This window comes from Phlebotomus papatasi, chromosome 1 (assembly GCF_024763615.1).
Source record: "Phlebotomus papatasi isolate M1 chromosome 1, Ppap_2.1, whole genome shotgun sequence".
Taxonomy (NCBI): Eukaryota; Metazoa; Arthropoda; class Insecta; order Diptera; family Psychodidae; genus Phlebotomus; species Phlebotomus papatasi.
The window spans coordinates 50930942-50942270 of record NC_077222.1 but is presented as its reverse complement, the minus strand read 5'-3'; the positions used below and the strand labels follow the sequence as shown (position 1 = coordinate 50942270).

The window sequence follows — 11329 nt, the reverse complement described above, 5'->3', positions numbered from 1 at the left end:
CGTAAAATATTGTCATTTGTACCTAAATTTTTTCCGGGCAAACAAAAATCTACGAACAAATATTTGTGAAAGAACAAAAAAATGCTTGTCAAGTGATTACATTACGAACAATGTTTATAAAAAAGTACAAACTTTTACGAACTTGTTTGTAGGTTATACAATTTACGAGAATTTCCTAAGTCCCCTATAGAAATTCACAAATTACGAACAATTTTACAAAATAGTTTTTTCAGTGTAAAAGAAGGTAGATGAAAAAACGTCATTATTACTTAACTTTCAATTAGTTACATTAAATAAATTTCAATATTTTCGCGAAACTATCAAATAGAGTGATCCCTGCCGAATAGGTCTGCATTTGACCTTAACTTCTCAATTCAAATTTTAGAACAGATTTAGTTTAATCGAATCTACGAAGCTACTCAATGTAAAGACAACTATTGTGATTTTAAAAACTTGTAATGGGACTATTGAAAATATTGCTCTTCCTTTAGAAAAATTTACAATAATGATTTTGTTATATATTTATATACAGTAAATATAATACTTTATGTAAGTAATAATCTAATTTTTAACAATCAATGTGAAAATTTGTATATATGTATTTATTATATATTTGTTCTTGTAAACAATCTGACAACCTCTCAAAAACCAATGCATACCAGAACCTTATCAGAGGTATTATAGGATAATTTACGATATAATTATTTTACATAATCTTGAACACCTGTTCAACTGATCTGAATTCATTATCAAGCACCTGGAGACTAAAGTGTGGGATTCCGAGTAATTATATAGTGAAGCATTATATACTTCTTAGCAAAACCTTACTATAAAAAGGCAATGACCAACGGATGTTTGAAGTCATTTTTCCTTCATCACGTGAAGTGAATTCTTTATTCTTTGCCACAATCTGAGTGTTAGAATGATTCGATTCTTGATTCTTGCCACCGTGATTCCTGCAATTCTGGCTACGCAGGGACTCTTGAGGTGCAATTCAGGTCACGAAATGCCAACGAGAACTACCGTTGTTGGCTGCGATAGTACTCCTTGCAATGTTCAGTTGGGTCAAAGTGCACAAATGGAAATAATTTTCACAGCTCGTAAGTATTTTCACATGAAATGATTTATTATCACGCTATTGCAAATGGTTTCCTATGGATTAAAAAAAAATCTTTGACACTCCTGTGAATTCCTTTTCTCATTCGACTTTCAGCACGAGAAATTACAACACTGACACCTGTGGCCACGGCCTTTCTCCTGGGTATCGGCATACCCTACGAACTGCCTCCGGAAATACAGAGGGGATGTGATCACATTGCGAATGCTAGATGCCCAATAGCAGCCGGAACGACGGTGACGTACAATTTTGAACTGCCCGTGAGTGCAAATTATCCAGCTGTGCGCAATATGCCCGTGGAAGTTGCTCTACAAGATAGCCAAGGAACATTCAGCTGTGTCCGGGTCACGATCACAGCGGTACGTGGATAGAAAGACTGCCTCACTAACCATGATAACATAATTGCGATATCAACTCTAATCAATGGATTTACTCTAATACCATTATTGGTGACACCTGTTTATCACTTTACGACCTCCCACAATAAATTTTACTGTATTCAATCTCAACGATATTTTTCTCATTAATTTTCTTTGATTACCTGTCACCGCGGGAAGGAAATATCTTTTCAATACTCACCGGGACACAATTACTCACTTCTATTATGAATTCCTCTGCTCTTCTGCCAAACGCTAAATCAATTTTTATTATATGGCTCTTTTGCACATCACCTGGTTATTTCTACCAAAGTGAGGCCTACAAAGATATAATGACTAACAAAGTCTTCTGTTTTTCCAATGACTCTGTTTCCTGTGGTTTGGATCACTCATTTTTTAAGAACCCTTCGGATATTCACCCAATTATGTATGAATTTATTGACAGGTGGAAATATTGCTGTTATGAAATTTAATATCTTTTGAAAATTGAAAATACATTAAAATCAACACATGGGTTGGGTACTGTATAAAAAAATCCAGATAGTTCGAAAATTAAATCTCAAATTCGCGTTTGCAATTTCGATGAAATTTTGATATATTGTAACGGTTGTAACGAAGTCTGTGATCTTTTTAATAGGCCGATTTTCATCCTTGATGTACCTTGACGTAAACTATGAAGAATAATATAATATTATAAATAAATTTGACTATACTTTTATTATTCGATTTTGAAGAAATTTGATATCATGTTTGTGGTCGAGACCTTTGCAAATATAGGTACCGTCGTTGTGGGTGACTTTGCACGTTTTTTCGCTATTTTTCAACTTTGCTCTCTAAAAGTAGATAGTTAAAGTGAAGGGAGGGGGGTTCTTGAGTAAAATTATTTGTATTCAGTTGTAAATGAATGGATTTTGTGCCACTAGCATTAATTTTATAAAATTTTACTAAGTTTAAAAAAATCAAGAAAAAAGGCTTGCACTGGGGATAAGGTGCGGGTGACTTTGCACCTTTTAATAAATACTAAAAAATCAACAATTTCTGATAATAAACGACAATGAAGATCTTTACATCTAAGGGTAATATGCACGAGATCTACAAGATGACATGATCGCCATCTTGATTTGACGTTTCTGTCCGCCATTTTAAATAACTGTCAAAACCTAAAACTGGTCCGATTGGGTTGAAATTTTAGTATGTTGTAGCTGATGTCGAGACCTTTTCAGAACGTATCTATGTCCCAGTCTACGTCAAGTATTTACCTAGATACAGAGGCTCAAATTTTAAAATTTTGAAATCATCATATTTTGGCGATCCTTATTTACTAATCCTTAATTTTAAAATCTAAATGAAATGCCTCAGTAACCATTAAAAATGGTTGAGGCTTTTATTTTATATATTTATTTACTCTTACATAATTAAAACAAAAAAAATTGAAAAGTGTATTTATTAATTTTTTCATTTTTTCATTTTTGCAAAAACAGTTTTTCAGATCTTCAAATAATATGCTGTTATAAATAAAAACATTACTTTTCTTTTTGTTTGTTATTTAGGTCTCATCGCCTAACGATAGTACTGTCTTTTTTGTGATGATTTCGATAAAAGAAGCTCTCTGTAGTTCTGTATTCATGAAAATGTCAAAATTTTGAACTTGGAGCTCCTGTATCCAGGCAATCGCTTGACCTAGGTCGTATGTTATATATGTTCTGAAAAGGTTTTGACATCAGCTAGAACATACTAAAATTTCAGCTCAATCGGATGAAATTTTTGTTTTGACAGTTATTCAAAATGGCGGACAGAAACGTCAAACCAAGATGGCGACCACACCATCTTGTAGATCTCGGTCACTTTCTCTTAAATTATCAAAAAATTGGATAATTTTTAGCCAAATACTTTTATAATAAAGCTTTAGAAAGACCATTATATGCGATTTTATAACATAAATCATGCGTTCTTAGAAAGATAATAGGGAAAAAAATATTTTAATAAAAATAATCAACAAAATCGAAGTGGATTATTCTAGCCAGATAAATTTAGAATAGATTTGGGCAATTTACTACTCTGAAATCGATTTTGCAATTGCATCTTCAGATAACTTTTTCGCGGAGTCGTTTTTTGACAAAATACCTATACTAGGATTTCATTGACTATAACTGAAACCACAAGAATCCTTTTGAGGATCATTGTACCTTACTTGGTACTTAACATATCCCTAAATACTTTGACATGGTAGACCGGATCGGCGAAGACTATCAATAAGTGCTAGAATTGTTCAAGCTCTCACGAACAGCAGAGTGCAAAGTCACCCGCAACGACGGTATTCCAAGTAGGGGATATACTCTGCTCTATCGTAATGTACTCTGACCTGAGCTAACTTGAACAAACTATTTATCTGGTGTTTAGAAACCGATATGTTTATGAACATTGAGTTTTTTTTTAATCACCACTCTGTATGGGAAAATGGGGCAACTTGAATTGGGGCAGCTTCAAAATTGGGTTTTTTCACCCATTTATAGATTGAACTGCGCCTCACCGTGGTATCACACTAGAGAATTTCACATTAAAATTTTAATGTGATTCACATTAATTGTTGCTGATATGTGTCCTAATTCCTAATGTGCAATTTTCGTCAAGAGCTTTTAGAAATCGATTCATTTAGTGATAAATAAGTGGACTCGAGTCACAAAAATTGGTTTAAAAAGATTAAAATGGCATAAATACTATTGATAATTAATGAGCAAATTAATGAAAATTGAGCAAATTTATGAGCAAAATTTGCTCATTAAATTTTCATCAGATACTATTTTATTGCAGTCTTTAGGGTAGTTTCTGTGCCACAATTTTCTCACCAATTCGTTTGTGATTAAATTGTGATAAAAAGTAGTGCTAATACCTACTATTTATCTCACACGAGATGGAGAAAGGACAAAAGAATTGAAAAAGATCTGTGCAGAGGATAAGTAGGACAAAAGCTAAACAAAAATATATTCGACCTATATTTTATATTCCTTCATAAACTTCTGGGATTTTGTGGTCAAATGAGATGGTGGCCGAATTAATTGAGGCTGTGCATCAGGAATCCGTCATTTGGGACTACAACTTCCGGGAATACAAAAATAGAGGCAGACGATCTGATGGTCTTCAGGCCGTTTTGCGACAAATTGAGTCACCAATCGCTGGAACTCACACCTCAGTCGGGATTTGGGTGATATTGGCTCCCTCATTTTCATAGTCTTCTTTAGAAAATAAAACCCTACGATTTGAAGCAGCTCTTTAAATTATTCCGTAGTCATCCTGAGAAAATTATTATGTCCAAAAAAAATCGCACCAGAGATTTTCAACGACACCATGTGAAGGTCGCGTTTCGCGTTAGGATCTAATCTCTCGCCCACATCATCTTTCTTCTCGCTTGGCGGGATTTTCCAGGACATAAAAGTAGCGTACAGGAGGAAAAATTCCTATTCTTCATTAAAATCACACATTTTCGCTCAAACGACTGAAATGCTTCAAAAACAAAAACACTCATCTGCCAACCCGTGTGTCATCGAGACATTGAGCAATTCTATGTGTCCTGACTAAATTTGCGATTTCGAGTGGTTCTAGAAGTTTCAATGAGCAATTTTTCACTTTAACTTTAATGTGAAATTCTCTAGTGTGATAACTCCGTTATCATCATACAATTTCATCTTCACATTGATTTTATGATAAAGTCCATCCCGTTCCGTTCAAAATAGAGCTTGCAAAGCTTCCCAGCTTTGCGAAATGCTCCATCTTAGGAGATAGTCATTAGGTTTTCGTGAATTAGGTTTTCGCATGATCTTTTGGTGCTTACTGGTTTAATAGAGACAAAATTGAATCATAATCAGAAAGGATTAGAAAATCAAAAAAAATCATTACTTAACCGATTCATTACCGATGAAAACCGATGCAACCGAGTTTTCAATACCTGTTCAAAAAATCCATATTTAACCAAATCGGTTGAAAAATGAGCCCTCCAAAGTGGTTGACCTTTAACCTTCTATAATTCAAAATGGCGAATTTTCCGGTCATAGGTATGTTTGGACGAAATGTTTGCTTGAACTACCTCTAAAACATATCCGAAAATCATTGAAAAAGCTTGGGCCAATTTTGAAAAAAGAAAAAAACAAAAAAAAACATAGTTTTGATCTGGTTGGAAGGGGGAGGTGGTGGGAGAAAAGAAAAAAGTCTGGAGATATTGTTTTTTTATAGCGGGTCATCGAAGATCGGAAGTCGATATCCTTTACAGTTTAAGTTTCAGGACGGTGACAAGTTGAAAAAAAAAAAACGATTATATAACTATTTTCTCTTTGAATTCGAGCAGTAAAATAACAGGAAAATTTCCTTACATCAAAATTCACATCACTTTCTTTCTTCAAAGTTTTGAATGTATTTTCCATTTTTTTGCAGTCTTCTTCTTCTTTTGAATATCAGAACTCAATTTAGTTAAATCTAATTTGAAGTGCGACAAAATAAGTTAAACATATGCGAAATATTTCAGAAAAAAGGAAATGATTTTTAATTTCGTAAAATGTTCTTTATTTTACTGAAGATTGCGACAGAACTATGTCGCAAAAATTTTATGAAATCAAAATTCACATTCATTACACAAAATTTGATAGAACTAAATTAAATTACAACTAAATTAAATCAAAATGTAGTTCACTATCGAATTTCCACACATTTCAAGGTTGTCAGTAAAGAATCTCGGTTACCATAAGCTTAAGTGGATTTATTGCATATTGCAAATCTCAGCTTTTTAAAAGACTTTATTAAAGATCTATTTTAAAATTTTGAATGACAATGAATAACGGTGAACTCTATGAAACTATCGTAGCCTTTTTCCAGCCGAAGTCCATTGAAATTCTCTAATTCAAAAAAACACGTGTCTGGAACATAAATTGAAAAGTCAAAAGTATGAAATCACCGATTTTAGTGGAAGTTTGTTGAAAATGTGAATAAAATGGAGTTGGAGTTGAGTGTGAGATTGGAGGGTCAGTCACATATTCTATGGGGGATTTGACTACCTCCACATATGTAGTGTAATTTAAAGAAAGTGGACCAAAACATGAGGTTGAGGACGATGTCGTGTCCATTATGGAAGGGTATACACTTGGTATCAGGGCTCCGGTGACCCCAAATGACCCATCTAGGCATTTCGATAGAGAGTGCTAAAATACATTTGCCCAATATGTATGTCACCCATGAAACGCAATAAAGGGTCTCTTAAGCGACATTCAACATGGATACGAGGGGTAAGTATACACGTTATATTAATAAAACTCATTTTATTTCCGCAAAATGTTTAAAAGCAGAAACATGTACAGCTTCACCTGCAGCAGTATAACGACAATTGCTAACACACGGTAACTCTCTCGCTCGCTCCTCCACGAATTTCCCAAGGATTTTCTCCAGAGGATTTACTGGTGAGTTTTCATCATCAACGCGTAGATGACTGAGAGTTTTGGACGTTGGACGGAAGTTCTGTATGGCTGGAAGAAGGATGATGAAGAAACTATGAGTACTGAGTCAGTGTCACATAGTCATAAAATTATTTAAGGAGCAATGTGCGTTGACAAATGCTTTAAGTATGTGAATACTACCTTCTACATCTCCCAACCGAAGAACATTCCTGGATCCTGCATATTTTTATGTGGTGAACTACCAAATGAAGACAGCTTTTCGCGAAAGGATGGATTTACACAACGTGACTCGCAAAATTGGCGGCAACCGCAGAAGTTTCCAGCATTCAGCATGTGTCGCAAGCACATTAATTGAAATGAATCTCTCTGTGAATGTTGAGGGGATGGTTGTATGAAATAAATGAATTTCTCCACCTTCTTCGGGCTTTTGAAATGATTCGACAATTACATGAGACGTTTTACGACGATGAAATGGGTAATTCACAGTCGAAAAGGTACGCTTTGCTTCAAAGTATCTCACCATCTAATCAGAGGATAATGAATTACCCCGCAGAATCTATGATGATTTGCACTGTTTTCAGGCATTTAAAGCTGCAATTTTCTTTAAGGAAAATTACAAATTTAACAATTTATAGTTCTGATCCTATTTACGAAACTTCTAAACAATTTACAGTGTTAGAAAATTTGGAATTAGTTATAGGATGAACTTTCTAACAAATACTTTTCGAAAAATATGATTACTTGACCAAATCATTACAGATTTGGACAGATATAGCCGAATAAGATATTTTAAAATCTTTCCAAATAATCCAAAATTAACTAAATCGATTAAAAAATAGCCATTTAAAGTGATTAACTTTTGACCTTCAATAATTTAAAATGGCAAATTTTTCAGTAATAGGTATGTCTTTGGATGAAATGGTCGCCTACGCTACCTCTAAAACCATTTTGAGCTAATAAGCCATTTATGAGAAAAATCGAAAAACATGATTTTGGAGGAGATGAAGGAGGTGAGGGGTCCATTTATAAGGCGGGGGGTCACTGAAAATCGGAAACTGATATCTCATACCGTTTGAGCTCCAGAACGGTGACGAGTTGGAAAAAAGCGGATTATATAACTGCTCTCTTTTGAGCTTCAGTAGTAAAATATTTAAAGCTATATTTCCGTATAGGGTAGAATAGCCTATACGGATAGTATAGTTGTCAATACCGACCCGAGGTACCAAAATTCCTTACGACCTTAAAATTCCACTGGTCAATAGTGACATTCTGCCGGACCCTTGGTGCTGCTTTGCTAGTTACCATGTACTTTGTTTCCGCTTCGTTGATCCTGAGCCCAATCTCAGAGAAACAAATTCTCCGACGGATATTTGGTACTGTCTGGGATGTTTCGACCGGAGATTTTCATACTAGAACGGATCACGAACTGGAATAGCTCTATATGGACAGCCCGACAATGCTGCCTCCATTCGGGCGAAATAACTGAGCTGGTTCGGTATGTGCACCGAATGCCAGATGATAGAATGTCCAGAAGCTACTGAATGCGAAGCCAGAAGGAGTTCGTTCTAGAGGACGCCCCCAAAGGAGATGGCAAGAAGTAGTGGATAAGGTTCTTAAACGACTGGATGTGTTGAGGTGCTGGAGGGTTATCGCTTTGAATCGCGGAGAAAGGGGTGGTGCAAGAGGCCTTGTCCCTCAATAGGACGTAGCGCCATCTAATTAAGTAGGAAAGTAAGTAGAATAGCCTAATTCAGAACATGCACCAAATAGGAATTTTTCACACAACTCTATAGGGGAATATAGATTTTTTCCTTGCGAAAATACTTTTGAGACATAGCACCTAAGTCACGAGTTCGAGCACTTCGCTAAATCTCGAACGCTTTGCCACCCCTATTTTAGTTTTTCTTGAAAAATTAGTTCTGTTGTCTATTAAATGCTTTTTATATTACATATTCTTTTCCTGATCATCCGGCCAGGCTATCGGACAATAACAAGTAGAGAACATCGAGAAAGACAAAAGACTCAAGGAAAATATTTTACATTCAATGCTGTATGGGAGAAACAATGCAAAAGCAATTTAATTAAGTTGCTCCAAGGATGAATACATGTTATGTGTTATTTTAATAATAAAGACAAAACAAGCAATAATAAAAGATTTTCTTGTTTTTCTCTCATACTTTTCTTTGCAAGACGAGAAAAAAATACAACAAAGAGAATTTTAACATAATTATATTTAAATAATCACATGAGGGGTGGTGGATGAAGATGATGAGATTGTTTACAATGGAAGAAAAAAAAGGTCTTTTGAATTGCTGTAATGAGCATTCTAAAAATGTTTCTTTTTTCTTTCGAGCATTCAAAAATTCTTTATTCATTGATTTCCTTGTTTTCTTGCAATTTTTCGCTTAAGATTCTTTTTAACTCTTCTTCAACTTTTCTCAAATGTGCAGATGTTTTTTAAGGTGGCGATAAAAAAGTATTGAGATAATGGTTGTATTGTGTTGAACTTCTTATGATGGGGTAAAAAGTATGAAAATGGAGAGAACGTGAAATTATCGAGGAGAAGAAATGGGAAATTACAAATTCAGTGTCTTCCGGGGAATGAAAGTTCGTGATAATAAGTCAAGAGCATCATTGAAGATGTTGAGGTTCAAAAAAAGTGGGTGAATGTTGAAGAAACTGATAAAATTACATCAATCAATCAATCATTCAAAATCTGTCAGCACAGTCAATTTGCTGCTAACTCCACATCCTGCGTACTTCACTTTGTGGAATTTTGCGCCTTTAAGAAGTATATGCCACAATCCCAAAAATCGTACCACCCTTAGCCATACTACCATGCCAAGTTATGTATTTAAAAATTACAGTGTGATACACTTTAAATGATAAATAAATGATTATTTCTCTTTTAGAGTTCGTTATAAAAACTATAGTTCTTGACTAAAATATGTACTAAATTTAGCGTTTGAGAATTTCAGATATTCAATCGAAATCAGATATTTTCGATTTTGTAAGAATTCTCCTCTTTTTTCTAATTTAAAAAGAACGTTAAACTTTGTATTCAAGTCGGATATACCTGGCAAAGGAGTCTGATGATATTGAATGATTTTCTGCGAATCACAAGAAGGTAGAATTAAGAGGCCTAATAATGATCATATACGACTTGAATTGAACGCTACAGAAAAGAGAGCGTACTGTTAGGAGAGTTACAAATCTTGTAGTAGAGAAGTCATCAGTGCTAGATTGACTGATTGATTTAATAACAAAAATAAGATGCACCAAGCTATTACAGCCAAATGTGCAAAGATTTGTACAAAGAAATTTCAATGATAATTGTCCAACCAAAACTTAAGAACTAAGGGTTTTTTTTTAAATTGTTAAATCAGTTTTTCAGTTTTTAAATAGTTATTGTAAACGATCAAATTAAATTTAATTTTGTAAATTAATAATATTTAAAAATTTTAAAAGTTTACATTCTTTTGAAAAATCTTCCTTTAGTATATTTTGTAAAGACTTATCTAGATGTATTTTATTACGTTCTTTTTCATATTTTTTACACTGAATAAGTATATGTTCTACTGTGATTTCTACATGACAAATTTCGCAAATAGGGGCATCTGATTTGTTCGTAATTCAAGATAACGAAGTTGTCATAAGAGAGCACAGAATCGAGGAAACAGTCAATATCTCCAACTGAAGAAAATATTAATGGTTACACACATAGTAATTGCGCTTGCACCGATGTACTCTAGGTTCCCAAAGGACCTCGAGCACAGCATTGATGAATTGAGGCAATTGTGGACACAAATGCTAACTCTTCTTTGATCAGACCTATCACAACTGAGGACTTGAAAGTTACGAGCTCCGACAGACTCCATTGAGCCAGAGGAGTCAAGTCAGGTCTCGAAGACATGCAACAGCGAGATCGAGAAGTCGCGCATCGGTCGACCTGGCGAGAGTGATCGTAGTGATCAGCCGATCAGAGAGACTGAATAGTATCTGATCAGTCACTCAAAGTTTAAATGATGATTGTATTACTTGTTCACCCTCTGCAATAAATATATATATATATACAATGTTTACAGCATAAGATCAACATTGAAAGTTTAAGCATTGCATAAAGCTCTTTTGTCTGCCCTCACAGTAATTATTATTAAAGCTAAATACAACGCTTAACATAAACTGGAGTTTTTTGCTATATTAATCGCTTCTGCCCCGTAAACCAAAAGAGTTGCCTAAATGTTCTTATGTTTGAAATTTTCCAATGGGAGCAGAAAAAAATCAACAGGTGGGGGAGTGGGTGTGTAAATGTTATGTGGGGTGGTTGAAGAGTGAAAATCAATTAAAGCGGAAACTTTGGTTTTTGTGCAGTGGTCCTCGGAAAATATCGTCTCATG

At 34.5% G+C, this 11329-nt stretch overlaps 1 protein-coding gene across 1 annotated transcript; it reads left to right on the top strand.

Moving 5' to 3' along the window:
* Positions 1-882: 882 nt before the first annotated feature.
* Positions 883-1626, top strand: LOC129805920 (NPC intracellular cholesterol transporter 2-like). The gene is made up of 2 exons (XM_055854175.1): positions 883-1100; positions 1214-1626. Exons 1-2 carry the CDS (start codon positions 923-925, stop codon positions 1486-1488), a joined length of 453 nt encoding a protein of 150 aa, XP_055710150.1. The 5' UTR covers positions 883-922; the 3' UTR covers positions 1489-1626.
* Positions 1627-11329: the final 9703 nt, after the last annotated feature.

Excerpts from the sequence above, each read along its gene's own strand:
- LOC129805920 (XM_055854175.1), top strand. The coding sequence starts at position 923 with ATGATTCGATTCTTGATTCTTGCCACCGTGATTCCTGCAATTCTGGCT. Across the intron at positions 1,101-1,213 it reads GGAAATAATTTTCACAGCTC|CACGAGAAATTACAACACTG; the intron begins GTAAGTATTTTC and ends TTCGACTTTCAG.